Consider the following 21,452-nt stretch of genomic DNA (forward strand, 5'->3'; position numbering starts at 1 on the left):
TGTAAGCCAGAAATCCTTGCTAATTTGAAAGCCTCCTATAATTTGATCTACTTTAGATCTACTTTCCTTTGCTCCATTGAAAACTGTAATTATTTCAGGCATGAAAACAAAGAAATCGTTGCCAATTCTACCTCAGAGAAAAAATAATTAGATATAAATAATGTTGTCATTCAGATTATAGGAGGTCAGATGTCATAGTACAGTGGCAATAGACATGGCATCTCCAATTTAAAAGAAGTCAGGTGATGAGAAGAGCTTGCTTGAAATCTTAGAAACCTATTGCCTGTCAGACAATTAGTCCTGGAACAGAGAAATCAATGATTTGATTCTGGGTACTACTAATTATATTATTTTAAGATTGGCAAATGATATCTTAGAATTTACTATTAGCCACTTGGGAGACAAAGTACATCCAACTGCATCTGTATTTCTGGCCCTAATAGAAAAAGTGCCTATTCATTCTTTGACTATGTAAATTTCTAATTTTCTTTGAAGAAAACTCTGTGTATGTGTATGTATGTGTATTTTCTGTACTGTCTTTTGAACAGATGAGGGCAGTCTTCCATTAGCATTTAGTGCCTGTTAAGGATGGCATTTCTTCTGTATCCACTATTACAATAGCTCCAGTTTGCTTAGTCTGCTCCCATAAATGGTATAATCCCCAAAGTAAAAGCAAGAACAAGGAATCAGACCATATGATTCATTTACATATGTTAACATTCCTGTTTTAAAGCTACTGCTAAGCTTTTCTTAATTAGCAGTCTTCCTCTGGTTAAGGACATATCATTAATATTTATACACCGAAGAACAAGTCTTTTAATGTTGTCATAATTAGTGACTGAAAAAAACCTCATTAGATTTTATGTTGTCTGTATTCTTTAAGAAATAATTATGGTTTTTTTCTTAGAAGCTAGATGGGCATATTCAAATAAATAAGAATAGAATAGAATTCTTTATTGGCCAAGTGTGATTGGACACACAAGGAATTTGTCTTGGTGAAGAGATTATTGATCACATTTTTTATATTGGTCAGATATAAAGGGTATCTGCTGAGATTTTTCAAGTCCTTCCTTTGTTTTTATTTTCCAATTTATGTTTTCGCATCCATTTGTATGAGGATGGGAAAAAAGTATTTATTCTACATGGACAGGCAGACCTGCCTGATAGAGATCAGATCGTAAGTCTCCAACATTCGGTCATTTCTCCATCTTGAATATCCTCTAACTGGCAACACATCCAACTCATCTAGTAGTGGACACCATTTTGGAATGTTTGTTCATGATAACCTTTTAAAAGTGCATTTGGACAGACAATTTTTTCATCTCTACCTACTTTTTAGAGATCAGAGAAATTCTAATATCATCTGCACTAAAAGAACACCTCTACTATAAATGAGAGCTCAGTTTCATTTTCTTGTGGTACTGAAAGCAAACTAAATTACATTGAGGTGGACAGATTTTATATTATCTTGCCCTCTGCTATTTAATTCTAAATTAATAATTTTTGTGCTTGGTTGGTGTTGATTGTATTGATATAAATGCAAGAAGCATGAAATCTGTCTACCTCAACTTGACCCTTAAATACTGTTGTATTCCCCACAATTCTCAAACAGTTTGTATTATTTAAATACTGATTACTTTGTCCCTTTGACTGTTTCTCTCACCATAATCATTTTTTTTAAATTGGCAGGCAAACTATGAGAAGTATGACGGATTTGTGATCCTCCATGGCACAGACACAATGGCTTATACATCTTCAGCATTGTCCTTCATATGTGAGAACCTGGGCAAAACTGTAATCTTGACAGGATCTCAGGTAAGAAATTTTCATTTAAGCAATACATTTATGTTTAGAAGATACGTTTTTTAATTCTTACTTATTACATTTTTCCCCACCCCTATTTGAACATGGGATACAGTGAATGAGAAATGAGACAATTCATGACCTTGTATGATGTTCTTTTTTAAATTGAAAATATTTATTTATTTATTTGATTTATATTGCCACCTATTCGCCCATGGTGACTCGAGGCAGCTTACACAATGTAAAACCATATTTAAAACAAAAAATAAAAATAAAGAACAATAAAAACTAACAAAAAGAATCAAATAAATTAGTAAAGTACAATAGAACAAAATTTGGGAAAACAAAAACAAAACAAAAAAACAAAAACCAACTCCCTCCCACCCCGCCCCGATGACAGCAGATCACACTAGCCATTTGATGGGCTCCTTCCCTCTCTGGGTGATATCCTGAAAGACAGTTACCATATTTTTTGGTGTATAAGACGCACTCCTCCCCCCCAAAAAAAGTGGGTGGAAATGTTTGTGCATATGATACCCAGTGGTGGGATTCAGCCAGTTCGCACCAATTTGGGAGAACCGGTTGTTAACTTTCTGAGCAGCTTGGTGAACTGGTTGTTGAAAGAAATCATTAGGGCAGAGAACCGGTTGTTAAATTATTTGAATACCACCACTGCTTATATCATGAATATTGCTGAAGCCCCACCCATCTGCTGCCCCCCACCCTTCGGCTTCTGCCTCCCAGCAATTTGCCTCCTTGCAGCAAACAACAAACAGCCTGGTCACCTTCAGCACTGCCTGATTTAGCATGACCAGCTGATTGTTGGTTGGATTGGTGTGGAGGCCAAAAACAGGGTGCATGGAGGCCAGAAATGGACACACAAAGGCCAAAAATAGGGCACATGGGGTGCGCGGAGGCAGGGATAGGCAATGGCAATCCCTGCAGACTGGAACAGCTGATTGTCAGTATCCCGGGAGGCAGATCCTACCGACAATCAGCTGCTCATCCTAAATCAAGGGATAGGCAATGGCAATCCCTGCAGACTGGAACAGCTGATTGTCAGTATCCCGGGAGGCAGATCCTACCGACAATCAGCTGCTCATCCTAAATCAAGGGATAGGCAATGGCAATCCCTGCAGACTGGAACAGCTGACTGTCAGTATCCCGGGAAGCAGATCCAACCGACAATCAGCTGCTCATGCTAAATCAGGCTGTGCTGAAGCTGACCAGGCTGTTTGCTATTTGCTGCAAGGAAGCAAATTGTGGGGAGGCAGAGGCAGATTTTTTTTTCTTGTTTTCCTCCCCAAAAAACTAGGTGCTTCTTATAGTTCGGAAGTTCTTATAGTCTGAAAAATACGGTAGTTTGATTGAGATATTGGTACTGCTGAAAGTTTGTTGTTTTATTTTTTAACCTTCTCCCTTTTCCTGATTCAAATTGTTTCTCCTTACACTTGGCATTATAGTTGCTGGGTTGCAACAGTTTTAAAGGGATGATTTCTATCAGGGAACAATGTTTTGGAAAGAAGTAATGAATCCCTTTCATTTAACCACTACCAAAAAACCATCTTAGCTCTTTATGGTGGTTACTGTGAAGAAAGGACAATTAAAAGGGGATCCAGTAAAATATCTTACTTTTATAGACCATTTGCTATTTAATTCCTTGCCATAAGACTGTTCCTGATTGTCATGAACCTCTGGTGGGAATTTGACTTTTGTATTAGCTAAATCTTACAAATAAAATGCAAAGGAATAGGCTAGATGTTGAGGAGGATTGCAGGGACCCCACTTCCCCTTTGAGTTATTCCCTCTCTCACTCCAACAAAAAGAATATGGTAAAATTCAAGAATAATTTCATGAGGTGTGGGAGAAAGTATTTTACATTCCAAACAAGAAATCCCACCATCTGCCATAGTTGAGATGAAGAAATGCATCCATGTTCCAATAAATCATGTGTTAAGAGAATGTTTCATAAATTATGCATGGCTTTACACTCGCTTTGTATTATGTTGACTGGAGTTGCTCTCTCTTGCTGCTGAGTGCGTGTGATTTTTTTTTGAATGGCAATTGGTTATCGTTTTTCTCTTTTCTAGATACCAATATATGAACTGAGGAATGATGGCAGAGCCAACCTGTTGGGGGCACTGTTGATTGCGGGCCAGTTTGTAATTCCTGAGGTCTGCTCATTTTTATTTTTATTTGTTTGCTTTTAGACCCTTTGTTCCCTGTAAGGGCTATGCTGTAGATCCTAACTGGGGGGGGGGGGTGCGGAGGTCGTTTCAGAAATATTTTGATTTATAAAAATAATATCAGAGCATGCAAATAGCAACAAAACAGCAATTAGAGGGAACTTTAATTAAAAAACAAAAACAAATATATCAATATAAAATACTTGATCCACTATTGATTCAATATTACTATAAAGCAGGGAAAACCAAATACACAGGTACAAAATAGGCAGTACCTGGCTCAACAGTAGTACCAATGAGAGGAATTCAGGTGTGGTGGACCACTGCTTAAGTATGAGCTAGCAGTACACTGAAGCTGCCAAAACAACAACAACAATGTAGTCTTAGGCTGCATCAACACAGGGATGGCATCAAGATGACAGGAATTGATTGTACCACTCTATATTGCACTAGTAAGGGCACACTCGGTATACTGCATCCAGTTCTGCTTGCCACAATACAAAAAAGATACTGAAATTCTAGAGAGAGAGAGAAAGTGCAAAAAAAGCAACAAAGGTGGTAAGGGGTTTGGTGGCTAAACTGTACAAGGAATGACTAAGGGGACTAGATATGGTTAGTCTAATGAAGAGAAGGCTTAGCATGATAGCAGTCTTCCAATAGGGAAGTGGGGTTGACTTATTCTCCAATGCACCTGAGAGCAGAACAAGAAACAATGGGTAGAAGCTAGGAGAGAGATCCACCCTGGAACTAAGGAGAAATTTCCTAACAGTGAGAAGCATTAGTCAGTGAAACAGTTTGTATTGCAGATTTGTGGGTATTCCATTGCTGGTGGTTTCTAGGAAAAGATTGGATAAATATTTGTTCAGGGTGGAATAAGGACTCCTGCCTTGGGCAGGGGATTGGATTAGATTTTAGAAGCTCTCCAAGGTCCCCTTCTAGCCCTATGATTCTATAAAAAAAAAGAGTCCCTGCAGATTTTACTTTTTTGCTAATTGTTGCTGACTATAGGAGGCAGTGCTCATCTCCATTTCAAGGCCAGAACTGAGCCAGAACTGTCTGAAGACATTTATGTGGTCATGTGGCCAGCATGACATCATGGAGCGCTGTTACTTTCCCACCAAAGTGGTACCTATTCATCTACTCGCATTTTGCATGTTTTCAAACTTCTGGGTTGGCAGGAGCTGGAGTGAGAATGGGAACTCATCCCATCACATGGCACTTGGGTCTCAAACCTGGACTGCTGGCTTTCCAGGCAATGAGCCTAGCTTCTTAACCATTGAAACACCATGCCACCCATTCTATAGGGCTGCTAAAAAAGAAAAATTCACTTTTGGGTTGCCTCTATAGAGCTGGACTTTTCAAATGATGGAAAGCAATTTGGTGCCATCAAATTGATCTTGACTCTTCATGACCACATACATAGATTTTATCCATGATGTGTGTCCCCAATCTAAACCTTCATGTTTTCCAACAGTGCTGTAAAATGCTGTAATTGAGCCCATCCACTTTTTCCATTTGTCATCCATTTCCCTTTCATCTTTCCCAGCAATAGAGCTTCTCTTGAAAGTTAGTCTTACATAATATGTTCAGAGTATGATAATCTAAGCCTGATCTTTTGTGCCTTGTGTGAGAACACTGGGTTGATTTGTTCAGTGATCCATTTGTTCAATTTCTTAGATATAAATGATGTCTCAGAAATCTCCAATACCAAAGTTCAAAAGCATCAATATTTGCTATTTCACTTTTAGAGAATGTCACAGAGAATTTTTTTATAGGTGTTGAGGTAATTCCCCGTTAGAAGAATGAGCGCATACAGGGAGACGTATAGAGAGTAGTGTTGGAATAATACACACAGAGCACACAGATACACTGTACAGTAAATGTAGGTTTTTACTTCCAGAAAGGTTTAAGCAAAGTCCAAATAAGCAATCCAAAGTCATTCACAAGTTAAATCAGTCAGTTTTCAATCCAGGGATAATCCAAATATCAAAGTCCAGTGTCAAAAAACAGTTCAGTAACAGACTTACACTAAATCCAGAAAATATCAGTCAATTAGGAAAAATGGAGCAATGGCAATACTTTCCAACAGAAGGAAACAAAGATACACTCACACTCTCTTCTGAGACTAAGACCAAAACAACCCAGGTTTCTGGCTCCATCTTATGGCCGTTTGAGAAACCACACCTAATTACAGTTTTGCATTTTCTTAAAGATACAGTTTTAAAATGTTTATCCTGGTTTATATATATTTCTAACCCAAATAGCTGTTAGGTGACCCATATTCCTAACAATAGGTACCAATATATACCAACCTCAGGATATATTTTCCAAGACCCTGATTGCTACTCTACCAAGTGCAAGTCTGCAGAGTGTTTCAGCTGCTAACTCTTTTACTGTTGATAGCTGATCCTAAAAGGCAAAAACTAACCATCACTTCAGTATCTTCGTTGACAATTCTAATGGGAAATAATAGCTTGTGTTTTGCATTGGTGAGATTCCTACTTCTGTTGTCCAGTTCTTGGCACTGGACAAGGAACACGAAATTACAGGAAAGCAGATTCTGCTGGAATGTTGGAGCCAATGAGTTCTAATATTACCAATAGTAGTTTCCTGCAGTACACATAAGAATATTGGATTTCCTAATCATTTTAATGGTTGTATAGGTACTGCCTATTCTCGCAATTAGTTTTTTTTAAAGTTGCTACTACTATAAAGGTCCTTCTACTTTAGTGTGACATTGCTTAATATAAAGCCACCAAAAAATAAATGTCAAAAATCAACTTCATCACTCTTGAAAATTACCAATTATCTGAATAAAATATGATAGGAAAATGCATAGATTATTTCAGATGTGATGAATCTATGATCTTCCACATGTGTCTGGTATACAGCTTTTAGTATTCCTCAACATTGACCCTGGTGTAGTGTGATGGGGAGTTACTTAGTAAAAGGTTTCCCACTCTGAATTTCTATTGGGATCAATCTGTAGTGTCATAACCCCCAATAGGCTGAGACAATCTGCTCAGAGGGAAACCCAGAAGCCTGACTGATATCTAGGTAGACTCACTTTCTACTTGCCTTTCTAAATAACCCAATTTTGTCTGCTGTGTCGCGACCATCAACCCTTCTGGGGGGATTTTGCACATTATTAAAAGCCATTCTATCCCCTTTAAAAATATCTTTAACTTCAGCGATCCGTCACAAACCTTGAGAGCTGCCAAACCTGTTCTTGGAAGGAAATCTCACAAGGAGTTTACCTGTATTTTGTTATCAAAATCCAAAAGAGACATAGCACTTTTCAAAGCAGCCAAGGGATTAAAACCCTCCTACATAACCCTAATTATATTTATAACTCTCTCTAAAGAAGCTTTCATTGTATAGAAAGAAAAGTCAACTTTATGTGTGTGTATGTTTTAATCTGCTGGATCTTTTAATTATAAGGTTTGCACACTGACATGCTTTTTTTCTCATCCTTGTAGGTGTGCCTGTACTTTGATAATAAACTGTACAGGGGAAACCGGGTGACTAAGATGGATGCAGGGAGTTTCAGTGCCTTTTCCTCACCTAACCTGCCTCCGCTTGCAAATGCTGAGGTTGATATTATAAGTAAGCAATGATGTGATTTCAGCTTTCAGGCTGTAGTTAATCTGTAACCCTTTCCTGGATTGTGGCCACATGGGTCCAATTGTTCAAGCATCTTTACCTTTTATCTATGAGATCATTTTTGTTTGTTTGTTTGCCAGTATTACAATAAGCACCTAATTCTCTCTTTATTCAAAAGAGACATGATACGAAATCTACTTCTTATATCACTTTTGAATGACGTGGTTGACATAGCTTAGCAACTGATTGCAACTGTTTGTCCAATTGTTCCTCCTTATTGTCTCTCCAGTTGTCCCCCTAAAAGAGGCCATTGTCAAGGAATTTTGTCTCACTGGCCTTCAGTTTCACTTGTTGTCAACCAGACAAATAAACCTAAAGCAATGTCTGGCTAATGACTGGTTAATAAAAGTATAAATTGAAGGCAGGTGGTAAAATGAAGTTGTTGGAGAGGAGTGTTTTTAGTGTCTTGTGAGTTCTGCTTGTAGCAGAATACCATGTGTAATTGAGGGTTGACTAGTGTTCATTTTTATTGATGAAATGCATACTTCTATTGGTTAGAATAGGATATAACATATTCCCAAGGCCCTTGGAGAATAAAAGCACACCTGAATTTAACTTCAGTTAAAGTTACATAAACCTGAAGTGAATTCATCTCTTCATGCCTCAGTAACAGGGTTTATTAACAACAGATATCAGAATTCTGTAATTCTGCATTGATACTATCGTCCTTCTTCAGCTAAGGAATAGGATTACTCAGAACATAAAGTGACATGCATGAAATTTACATTTTAACTATAAATGATTTATTGCATTAAAAGATTTTATAACCGAAATGCTTAAGCCTAGCAGTGAATATTTATAAATTAAATCTCCCATGGAAGGATAAACATTTCACCTGCCTTGTTCTCCTGGCAAAATTGCACCTTGATTTTAAATTAATGCTAATAATTCAAGAGCGGACAAACGTATCAATTTCACATATTGGACTAAAGCAATTCTGACTTGTTCAGTTCAGTAGTTGGCTTATGGTTATAGCATAGCCATTATGGTGTGTAATCTTTACTTGCACTTAAGCATATATGAACCAAATGTATTCAATGAGACATGTTTAGAACAAATATTACAGTGCAATGCCACATAGCTTAAGTTAAAGCTTCCTTTGACTTATTTTGGCTTCTGGTAGATTCGCAGAAATACCGATCTAGTTTTCTTGGCATCAGTACAAAGTGGTTTGCTACCGCTTTCTTCTAGGATGATTTCTTAACTTCCCAGTTGAATTACAATTCTAGTAGTCCCTGGAGGCCTCCAAGCCAGATGCCACCAAGCCAACTCTGCTTGGGAGCCCAAACTAAGCAAGAGCAGCCATATACTGTCACTTGCTTAGACAATTGGCAGATATTTCATTAGGGAAGAAAAAGAATAACTTTCTCGGTAAATAAACCATTGAGATTCCCAGAGCCAGAACTAACCCCACATTCAATATGCCAAATACAACTGCAAATTTGAATCCTACTTACTAGATGTTCTTTGTTGAAACTGTGGTCTTTTGGCAGAAACTGGGCATCCATCTGTGAGAGATGCTAGCTTTTCTTCATCTAGATCTACAGAACAGTCTGGACGACCTTAAAGAAACCATTTAATGTACAGCTGCCATAGGGAATACTAGCTTGCCTAGCATGATAGTAAACCTAGATTTCTGAGTCAATAACAGGGATGTGATCAAAAAGGTGAAGCCCCATCCCTTTTTTTATGTGTATCACATTAAAACAACAACAACCAGAAGTTTGATTGAAACATTTTGTTCCGCCATCTTGACTTTTTTTTAAAATCACACCCATTGGACAGCTAAGTAGAGAATTGTGACCAGTCTGAGTTCCCTGTTTAATAAATTGTTTCATTAACCACATAATTTAAAAAAAAAAAAACCAACTTAGAACCATTAAGCCAGAATTTTTATGAACCAGTTCTAGGCAGTCCTATTCAGCTTAAAAAGCTCAAGCCACTTCTGAACACCCCTGCCCAATAAATACAAGCATATTTATACGTAACATTATTGTTTGGATGGATTAGGCTACCTTAGCTTATAAGAACTTCCATCAATTATTTTCAGTAGTAGTGAATATATAATTTTGTTCTGGCTAGGAAAAGATTGTCTTTGTCTTTGTCTTGTATTATTTGTATGTCTCTTGCCTTGCCAGTTCAAGAACTTTCACTATTGACTGTTCAGGGTTTTCTAGCTCATTGCTGTCTCTTTGTACTCAGAATGAACGTGCAAAGTTATGTAATTGAGGTTAAGCTACTTTCAGCCATGCAGGAAAGAGATGAAAAAACAGTGTCAGGTCTTCCCAGCAGTTTGGAACCATCTGAAAGTTGCATTTCAGGTTTGCTTTTGCAGATGGATTCCCCACTCCCTCCCTCTTAGGGAGGAGTCACTTCTCAAAACTATTGTACTCCTTTAAAGGAAAGAATTCAAACCTGTATGGCAACATGGATCCAGCTTTACTGCTTTCTAGAATATTGTATGAGTGGATTAGTTTGGTCTCTTCAGCTCTTAGACAGAGTTTCTTTTATTGCATGCGACCTTGCTGGCAATACTTATAGTGTGTTGGCTTTTCACAGCTTAAATAGCATCTTGTGTGCTTGATCTTAGTAAGAGGGAGCTGCTTCTTCTTGTTCTGTGTGTTTTGAAATGAAAGTCTTTCCAGATACTGGATAGTGGAAGGCAGCCAACGAAAGTGCTTCGGCTTTCGTAAACCTCTCAAGTCTATACTCCCAAGGACTGCAAAAGCAACCTAACTTGATTATGTAACCTGATGGGTAATATATCTTCACCACCTGGAGTGGGAGGAAATGAAGCAAGTGAAATTTTCCCCATCACTTTTTCTTCATCCCAGTACATGTTTAATTATTATACATGTTTAATTATTGCACATCAGACTGCTGTTAAAGGATTAGGAACTCAGCCAAATCTACAAACGTATGTTTGGATGCCATCATTAGTAGGGTGCACTTGCTGGTTATCTTGGACTCATATTTTCTTGCAATACCCAAGGGATAGGCAACCTGTGGGCCAGGAAAAAGAAAGGGGGTTGGGGTTGTAACATTCTTCCCAGACACAGAAGATATAGTACCCTTAGGGCTACTCTTAGGTCTGAGTTACCAAGATCCAATAGTCAAACCGGTTGGTTTACACACCTCCTGATTCAGTTGCTGAATGCCAGATTAGTTCACTATAAAAGTATTTTCTATCCATGATCTTCTTGTGGATCAGCAATCTGGTCTGGTTATGTTATAGAGACCAGAATAGGAGAGCTGGGTGGCCTGAATTTAACCCATATAAGCCTGCCTGGAGATATTGTACCGCATCAAGGTAGATTGTGAGGTAGAATTACAGTCATCTGTAGGGAAAACATACCCTCTCCATTAATCAGATTCTCCAGCAACTATACTTTGTGGTGGGTGGGGGGACAGGGAAACTGAGTACTTTGTTGCTAGTCCAACAATTGATTACACTGGTGCTCTCCAATATGGTTCTTAGAAACTTAGGACTGCTTATGGATCTCAATGCCCATGCTGGTGATCCTGGATCACTATGCAGCGGTTTATCTTTTTTTTTCCAATTGCTGGAAAGTGAAGTGATAGTTAAAGAGGGAAAGTTATTCTCTGTCATGACTGGATTACTTCCTGCTATGATTTGGACAGATTGCCAATTCTATCTTCAGGAGTGAGGATCTAGCATGCTTCCTAAGACTTATGAAATTGTAGCAGTTCCTGAAAGCTTTATGGAGTTTTCTGATCAACTTAACATCCCTCCTCCACTATTGAAACCTTCATCATAGAAGTAGTGAGAGTTCACAGGGCTCCTTTGTTTAGTGAAAAGCACACAGGAATGAAATGGGGGGAGATATAATTGAAATATATATATTAAAAGTCTCAATATGAATATAATTGCACTTAATATGTATGGGGTACTTATGAGGGCAAAAACGTTTGTGTTCATAGCACTAATTATGGTGTCAAAGAACCCACTGTGTCCCACTGAATTACCCAGCTGAACTTTTCCAAAGATTGTGAATTATACAGTCAAGTTCTTGCTGGCAGAAGCAAAACAATGACTTTGTCATGCACTTTATTGGCAAAATTGCTAAAGTCTGCCAAAATTAGGAGAGTTTGTCAGCACACCATATGATTATTTACTATAGAATCACTTTCACCAGTGAGACTTGAGGAGATTGACAAAGTTCTTCAAGCTATTTTCTTGATTATCTGCCCTTTTGATCTTTGTTCTTAGTGAGTCTCACAAGCAAGCTGGTCAAGAATGTTGGAATGGGTTAAGAGAGTAATGGATGTCACATTAATGGAAAGAAAGAAGACAACAGATTTGAAGATATCAGTGATCTGACCTTGGTTGAAGAGGATCCAGAAATATCTACTCTCAACATTCCATTTTTGGACAGGATTTGATGAACTGATAACTAGTGAATTGTGGTAATAATGGATGTTGGATATTTTTCTGGATCCATCATAGACCAGCATAGAAAATAGCTTGGTTACTTTGGTAATTAACCTTATATCTTGATTATCTGCCCTAGATAGTATCATTCTGTTGATTCTTCTATTTAGCATTTTTTGATGCTGTTGATGTAGAATCATATTGAGGTAACTCTGTGAGTTGAAACTTGGAGGCATTGTTTCATAGTGGTTCCATTCCTACCTGTGGTGCTGTTGTGGGAGCATCATCACTTGAGACTTTCAAGAAGAGATTGGACTGCCATTTGTCAGAAATGGTGTAGGGTCTCCTGCTTGGGCGGGGAGTTGGACTAGATAACTTACAAGGTCCCTTCCAACTCTGATTATCTGTTAAATCTGTTCCAAAGAGGGATTTGTGCAGGGTGACTTTTGTAAAGCCTTGTAACAGTTGTGGTATGGTCCATCTTGCCTGGTATTCTCAAATATCTGTATGAAACTGCTAGTAGAAGTCATTCTGACATTGAGAGTGAAGTTTCATCAGTAAATAGATAATAGTCAACCAGCCTCTCCCAAAGGAACCAGTAGTAGCATTGGAATTGCTGTATCAATGATTTCAGGTTGTGATGGAATGGATCAAAACTGATAGAGTAAGGGTGAAATTCTCTGGCTAAATAGTTCTTATTTTTAGGAATTGGCTTTAAACCCAATAGGATGATGTTCTCCTATAAAAACATTTTTCAAGCCTAATTTTCACTGGGGGCACAGTGACCTCAGTGTCGAACATGCACAATTAGTCAACTTTGTCCATTTCTGAGTGTAGATTGCTGCACATCAGTAGTGCATGCACTAGTAATCTCTTAATTAGATTGTTGCACTGTATTCTGTGTTCAGCTGCCATCTTATATATGGCAGTCAAGGTAGTATGTGGACTCAAAAGATGGCTGAACTTTGCTCCATCTCTTCAAGCACTACTTCGGTTGCCAATAGTATACTACAATAGTATATTTATTACCATTTAAGGTAGTAACATCTATGAAGCTCTAAAAATGGTTGTGGACATGGAAACTTGAGAGATCAGTTCATCTGATATTGAGACCGTCACAATATTTATATGTTTAATAATATTTTTAGTTTATCTTAACATCTGGAGTGTTAATACTCTAAGCATGATTCTGTTGTTAAGCCATCCTATACTCAAAACGATGGTTGCTGATTTAAGGAAGAACTATATTCTTGATGGAAAATGTTCCCCAAACTTTACGGGCCTGATATAACTTTCTAATCCCTTATTGTACTACATAATAGTTCTCAGGTGACTAAAAAAATACAAGAAGAAAAAGCTAAAAGGCAAACAGCTTGTGTAAGTATTAATGTCCACATCTACATTTCATCACTTGTTGAGTGCAACATGAAGTGGCTTGTATCACAGATCTAAATCAAACAGAAATGCCATGATATTAAAACATTATCTCAAATGCAATGTAATTAAAATGTCAGATTGCATGTCATTAATGCGTGTAGGTGTATGTCAAGCCTTTGTTGGCTCTTGAAGAAACCATGTTCATTCCAGCCCACTACTATAGTTTTATTTTGAATGTTCAAGTGGGCTAGTGACAAGTCCAATCTTCCAGAATTGATACCTTCCCAGGGGTGGGCTACTACCGGTTAATTTTATTAATTGGTGAACCAGTTGTTAATTTTATGGCTGGTTAAGTGAACTGGCAAATCCACCCCTGGCTGGCCCTGCCCACCCCACCCCACCCCTCCCAGGAGTCCCCACATGGCCCATTTTGGATCCCAGGTAAGTGCAGGGCTTGTGCGGTGGCTCCGAGAGGGTGAAAAATGGGCCTCCCGGAGGCTCTGGAAGGCTGGAAATGGGTTTGTTTTTGGCCTTCAGAGGGCCTCCAGAGTCCAGGGAGGCCATTTTCGCCCTCCCAGAGGCTCGAGGAAAGCTTCTGGAGCTCGGGGAGGGTGAAAAATGGGCCTCCCAGAAGTTCCGGAAGGCCATAAATGGGCCTGTTTCCAGCCTCCAAAGGGCCTCCAGAGGGGAGGCCATTTTCACCCTCTCAAAGAAAGCCTCCAGAACCCGGGGAGGGTGAAAATTTGAGCATACAGGAAGTATGGTTTCTTCCTGACAAACAGAGCTCAAAAATAGCCAGTCTTATGCTGCTAGAAAAGGCAGTGTATCTGATTTATGATATAATGTCTGCTTTATGCCAACTCAATTCTTGGATTCCTTGCAGATAATCTTGGTAAATCTAGAGTCATTAGATACTAATAATGATATTCCCCATGGAATACAATCATTTAAGGGGTCAGAAATTATAAAAAAAAACACCTTATCTGTCCCAAATAATAAATAAGTTTCATTGAACTTGTCACCTTTAAAATAAATTTACCTTTAACCTTAAGCGGTTTATGGTATTTGCTGTTGCTGATTGAACTCCATAAGTACAAAGGACCTACCTTTTCCTTCAAAGTTTTACCTAGTTCTGAATTGGTCTTGGTGGAGAGCTGGGTGAGAATGACTGTTTCTTCTCAATAATTATTCAGGGCTGTGACTCATCCACAATGCTACTCTGAGACATAAATGATATATGTAGTAGATGTGGCTGCCCATTAATGAAATTGTTTTTACTCAGAGGCTATATATAGTATGTATATTTAACTGTAACTTGAACTGAACATTATCAGGCTTATTCATAATGAAGAGTGCAACCCAGTGTTTTGCAAGCTCAGCAACTTTAAGCTTCATGGAGTTAAGCTTCCAGAATCCTAATATTCTGGAAGTTGAATTCCACAAATCTTAAAATTGCCAAGTTTGAAAAACACTAGTGTAACCAATAGAAGTGTGCTCCAAAATAAAGATAGATTTGCTTTCCTATTTCCACAGATACCTGTTAGTAAAGTTGCCATTGCTAGAATATATGCAGGGGTGTTGTTTCTCCAATTGAAGAAAATTATGTTTACTGTAGATTGTCACAAATATTTAGTGGCATGATTTGGGGGTGGGAGAAGCTCTTGAAGTGGGATGCCCCAAAACTTGTAGAGTACCATTCTATGGATTTAAAGAGTGGTTCCCAAACTTTTTCAGTCCACCGCTCCCTTGCTGCTACAAACTCATCCTCAGTGCCACCCACCCAGGGTTGGGATTCAAATTTCTGTGGGTGTGGCCTAATTTGAGGGTGTGGCTTGCTGGTCACATGACTGGGTGGGCGTGGCTTGCTGGTCATGTGACTGGGTGGGTGTGTCTTGCTTGTCACGTTACCGGGTAGGTGTGGTTTGGTGGTCATGTGATTGGGTGGGCGTGGCCAGGTGACTGGCAAACCAATACAAGCGGTCCTCACTTAATGGCTGGTTGTTTAGCAAGTGTTCTAATTTATGACTGGCCTCCCCAGAGATACTTGAACCTGTTTTTGGAGTTTTGACAGCCATGCACACACATACACACACACTCCCTTCCAACCCTGCTGGAGCAGGTCATTGGACTAGAATCGGCAAAGCATTTCTGATTAGATTCTAGTAGTGAATAGAATTTAATCAGAGATGCTTTGCCGATTCTTGTTGATTTTTATTTGTATTTATTTTATGTGCTGAATTTCATTGACATGTGTGTTCCTTCTTGTGCACAACCCAGAACCTTTTGTGATTCTCTGCAGCAAAAATTACCAACCTCTGGCTTTGCTCTATTTTTCAAATGTGCTGCCACTGCCGCGTTCTAGGTGCCGGCCCTGCAGGTCCACCCCATTGAACCTGCTGCTTTGGAGGGACCTGCCCAAGCAAGTCCGAGCGGAGCAGTGCACCAAGTCAATGGGGTGAGCCTGAGAAAGGGAAAGAGAGACAGAGAAAAGAAAGAGAGAGAGAAAGAGAGAGAAGGAAGAAAAGAAAGAGAAAAGGGAAAGGAAAAAAAGGGACAGACAAAGAAAGGGGGAGATGGAAGGAAGGGACAGAAAGAAAAAGAAATAAAGAAGGAGAGAGGGAGAGAGGGAGGGAAGAGAAAGATAATGAGCTATCTATTCTAGTCCAATCACCTGCTCCACCTGCTTTCGGTTAGAAGGGAGTGTGTGTGTGTGTGTTCTTGTAATTTACCAGTACATTTTGGTTTTGCCTTCTTCAGAATTGGCACAGTAATACATTGGGGAAAAGTAATTTTTAGGGTAGAGATCTGGTTCAATGGATCCTGTTTAAAGCCTCAACCAAAGATGTTTCAATGTGGAAAAGGGCTTCAGTCTAAACTAGGCCTCATTTCAATCTGATGCATCAGGTCTCTCTCTCTCTCTCTCTCTCTCTCTCTCTCCCTCCCTCCCTCCCTCCCTCCCTCCCTCCCTCCCTCCCAGACTGGCTTTGCTCTACTTTCCCGATGTGCCTGCGGGGCCGGTGCTTTGAACATGGATGGATGGATGGATAGAGAGACAGGTAGGTAGGTAGATAGATAGATTGTTAGATTAATAGGTAGCTAGGCAGGCAGGCAGGCAAGCAGGCAGGAAGGCAGACAGACAGACCTTTTGGATGGATGTATGGATAGGTAGGTAAGTAGGATACTAAGAGGTGGCAGGGGGGCGGTGCGTCGAATGCGGCCGCAGCGGCACGTAACGTGCCACTGCGGCCGCATTCGAGCGGCGCCGGCTCTGGAGCAGTGCAACAGCCGGCCCCCTGCCGCCTCTTAGCACCCTTCTGCTGGCCCCCTTGCGGACACTAAGAGGCGGCAGGGGGGCATTCGAGGCACTGGCTCCGGAGCAGTGCAACAGTCAATGGGTGACCCTGTGGGGCCTGCGCCTCAAACACCCACCTGCTGCCTCTTAGCATCCTCAAAGGGGCTGACAGAGGGGTGCTAAAAGGCGGCAGGGGGGCGATCAAGGCACTGGCTCCAGAGCAGTGCAACAGTCAATGGGTGACCCTGTAGGGCCTGCACCTCGAATGCCCCCTGCCGCCTCTTAGTGCCCCCCTGCCGACCCCCTTGCCTCTTAGTGCCCCCCTAAGGTATCCCACCGCCCCCAGGGGGTGGTACCTCCCACTTTGGGAACCACTGGATTAAAACAATAGTTATTGGTGGTTTAATCACCCTCTCTTTCTTGTACTGGAAGTAATCCAATATAAAGTAGAGATTATGGTATTGCAACCAGACGGAGAGCTGAGTTGTAAGTCCCCACTCAACCACTGAATTTACTAAGAAATTATATTCATTGTCAAGCCAGCCTACTTCACAAAGTTATTGTAAGGATAAAGTTATGTGACCCCCCTTTGTAAATCCCCCTGAGTTAAAATGGGATATAAATTCAGCAAATGAATGAATGGATGAAAGAAATGGAAGTAATTGGTTACATTCAAATTCAGAAACAGTTACGAAAAAATTCATTGCTGTGGCTTCTCCCAATTGTGTATTTTCATCTTGTCATCTTGTGTATTTTCATTCAAAGTGAATATGGCTAATGTATGTTATCTCAAAAATGGTGTTCCTGGTTATTCCAAAGTATTAAATACACAGTTTCTAAACCAGACACATTCAATGTGACAATAATTCTTTTTCACATCTTCTGAGAAAGAAACTCTTTCCGGGAAAGTTGATGCCAGCCATATTGATGCCACAAAACAAATTAATCTACAATTGCCGCAAAAAATTGAGTTGGGTATAATGATACTTTCATGAAATATGATGGTGCATCTTTTGCTTTCAGAACTGAAATCAGGTCTTACTCTTCCCATTATAGGGCTTAACTGGTGACAGAAACTTTCTGAAATAGACTTCTGTGTTACTTTTAATTGCCTTAGTATCTCTTCTGAGTCACATTCCAGCAGTTATAAGACTTGTATCCTCATCTGAGATCTTTTGAAGAGGCCTAATTCAAAAAGTTCCCTGAAGTTAATGTTAAAGATACATGATTTTTAAATATTCACTGCATAGATAAGGTGCTACCAGTGCAGATTAATTTCAGTTTAGGACACCTCTGTTCTCTAGAGAGACATTCTGATTTGGGCATCAACAATCCCTGTGTATTTGTGTATTTTTTATTTTAGTGTTTTAACGTTTATTTTGCATTTATTTACATTTAATGACCCTATGCAATGTTCAGTCCTAGATACTTCATAAAATACAGTGCAAATCAACATCTCTTTTTCCAGACTTCTTAACTTGGTATTATCTTGGATAGCCCACGAATGTGCATCTCGTGGATGCAGCTTTTCATCTAATCTTTCATTTCATTGTCGGCTAGACAGGGATAGTGAGATTTTTCAGAATTAATAATGAATGTTTTGGCATTTCAGCAATGGAACTGAAGCATGACTATTAGTTAAACAGCTGGCATCTGGCTTGCAATGTATAATCACACTTAATTGAATCATTGCCATTTTATTTAATCGCTAGTAACTGCATTATAAACTTTGTAGATGTTTAGTGGTAAGAGTAACAACATCTGTCTTTTAAAGACGTGTGAAATATGTGTCACATTGCAGACGGCTGGCAAGGTGGCCTTGCTTTGCTTCACTCTTCCCCCCAGGCACATGTTGGTACTGTTGCCCTAGGTACATAAAATGAAACTGGGATTAGAGAAGCAGAATATATCAATTATGCTTAAGCATATTTACATCTTTCTAATAACAGAGCACTTGAAAATTATTATTCAGACAATTTGGAATGTGTTGACATATTGGTTTTCAACTTGGGCTGTTATAAACAGGTGTTGTGCAAAAATCCAATGGCTTCTTCAGTTCTAATTGGCTGAGACTTTTGTGCATTAGCCAGAATGCATTGCATAGTATTTTTCCAGATCAATTTTTGGATACTTCATTTAAGAGGTGGTATTCAGCAGGTTCTGACCAGTTCTGGAGAACCAGTAGCGGAAATTTCGAGTAGTTTGGAGAACCGGAAAATACCACCCCCATCTATTCTCTGCCTCCTGAGTCCCAGCTGATTGGCTGGGTCTTCTTTTGTTGCCTTACACAGGGAGAACAGAGCTGGAAAGCAGGTTAGTGAGGTGGGGAGGGAATGGGGATTTTTCAGTACCCTTCCCCTGAAGTGGGGTGGGAATGGAGATTTTACAGTATCCTTCCCCTGCCATGCCCATCAAGCAACGCCCACCAAGCCATGCCATGCCACGCCCACCAAACCACGCCCACAGAACTAGTAGTAAAAAATTTTGAATCCTACCACTGCTTCATTTCCATGGATAATAATGGCAGTCCACTTTCCACAACTTATTATATGCCTATGTTCCCTGATTACTGAGCAAAAAGAGAGAAAGAATAAGATTTTAAATCATTGCACCGGTAGAATTGTTCTTTAATAAGAACCATACTCATGAACTGTCTCTGACAGCTCCCTCTTGAGTTCATAGAGTTCTGTGTCTCAGTTATTTATTTTTTTGCAGAGTTCAGACTGTTAAATTTCACAGGATCTTCTAATTGTACGTTATGCTTTTGAAATAATTCTTCATTTTAATTTTGCACTATTCTTTGAAATAAAGAATGACATTTAATGTTTATGGTTAAATAAATATAAAATACCATGCTTGGGTTTTAAAATCTTTTCTCCTCTTTTCTTTTGAAACATAAAGGTGAAGATTAGTTGTATTTCACATCATTATTGCTGCTGTAATTATTAAAAAGTGAATACATATGATCTCTTATTGACCTTCTGAAACCTGAAATTCCTATGAGAAATTAAGTCCAGAACAGGACCCAATATTGGATCTATAACTGGGCAGAACTCAAGGAAATTATTTTCATTTATGTAACAGTCATGTTGTGCTACTGATACAAAACTTTTCAGAATAATATAAGGCTGATTCTCTCCTCATTGGGTTACATTGCAAATTTTAGATGCTACCTACCTATGAGAAGAAAAGGAGACTTACAAGAGATGAATGCAAGAAAACTTTGTATGTTGCACTTAACTTTTATTTTCCAGATGAATGAAGCCTGAATCGTAATAAATTGCCCAGTTTCATTTATGGAATGGGTTTGATTGGTAGAATTAAGATTAAAATCCTGGCTACAATATTTAATATTTGCTAGAGGGAAAAAATAGGAAGGGAATAGTAGGGTTTGCAGATTTGCAGAGCCATAGAGAATGTCAGAGGAGAGGAAAAATATCTTTCTGTGTGACTAAAAGTTCACTCAGTTGTAGGGTACTAGATTTTATCTATGTATTTATTTATAAGACTTTGGGTCTTATGTGTGGTCTCTTGTATATATATAAGGTGGTAGTTATTTTTGGGTAAATATTAATCAGATTTCCTGTAAGGCAGATTTTGAACACAATAGGAAAGAATATTCCATGAATGAATGATTTTTGTTTTGTTTTCATAGTTAATTGGGAGACCATATGGAGAGCTAACACGATGAAGAAATTTGAGATCCATATGAACATGAATTGCAACGTGGGACTACTGAGACTCTTCCCTGGAATTACTGCTACAGCGGTCAGTCTCCCACTTCCTCAGAACATCTCGGAGCAAATTTGGAGTATTGATTAAATTTAATGAATAAGCAATGAGAAAAGATATTTGGTATTACCCAGGTTCATTGCTGGTATTTAAATACTCTCAGAGAATTAGTATTGAATGAATTATCTTATAATACTTGGTCAATACTTCCAAGAATACTGTTATGTCAACATTTGTAATAGGAAGCTACCAGATTTTGGGGGCTTCTGTGGCCAAAAGAATCTTCTCAAACTTTGACACTTGAGAAACACTTTTATATTATTTATGGCTTGAGGTTGTTAAAGGGTAATTTGCATTGGAGAAGTAGGCCAAGCCCTTTACACTGTGATTTTCTCTTACAAAAAAATGAGTCTGAGGATGCAGATACTGGACATATCTCTGTCCTGACCACCAAACAGACCAAAACCTCAACCAATAAATAGTTGGTGATATATGTAGTTCGAAAGCTCCCTCAAATAACTTTGTTTTCAGTAATTTCCAAATAGCTAATAAACTGGAGGCTCTGATCAAATTTATCCTGTTCTCTTTTAAAGACATCCATGTTAGGAATCATTAGTGTACTTTTTGATAATGAAAATGCTCTATGTAAAGAGCTAATTTTTTTTACTCTTCTAAATTTCCTCCTGATCAGCATAATTATATAAATCCTGATTTTCATATTTTAAGAAGGAGGGGAAAAAAATCTCCATGCCCATTTCTCCATGCCATGCATGTTTTATATATCTAATTCACTAGTTTTCCAAACTAAAGGAAATGTCTGCTATTCATTTTGATAATCATCTTCTGCATGTTTTCTAGCTCTGCATATTCTCTTTCAAAAGGGGTAACTGGAATTGTACATAGTATTATCAATGGGGATGTAGCACAGATTTGTATCAAGCCATTACAAATTTGGCAGTCTTGTTCTCAATTGCTTTCCTAATGATCTCTAGCATAGAATTTGACT

General features: G+C 38.9%; 1 protein-coding gene across 1 annotated transcript in view; it reads left to right on the top strand.

The window, feature by feature from the left end:
* The window catches only part of ASPG (asparaginase), an 85,818-nt gene that overhangs the window by 13,975 nt on the left and 50,391 nt on the right, over positions 1-21,452 (top strand). Inside the window, exons 4-7 of the mRNA XM_026670056.2 lie at positions 1,690-1,815; positions 3,894-3,977; positions 7,469-7,595; positions 20,370-20,482. Coding sequence (XP_026525841.1) covers positions 1,690-1,815; positions 3,894-3,977; positions 7,469-7,595; positions 20,370-20,482 — 450 coding nt within the window. The remainder of the gene's footprint in view (positions 1-1,689; positions 1,816-3,893; positions 3,978-7,468; positions 7,596-20,369; positions 20,483-21,452) is intronic.

Source organism: Notechis scutatus, chromosome 1, assembly GCF_049901735.1.
Source record: "Notechis scutatus isolate UNSWTSFEM ecotype Mainland chromosome 1, rNotScu1.2, whole genome shotgun sequence".
Taxonomy (NCBI): Eukaryota; Metazoa; Chordata; class Lepidosauria; order Squamata; family Elapidae; genus Notechis; species Notechis scutatus.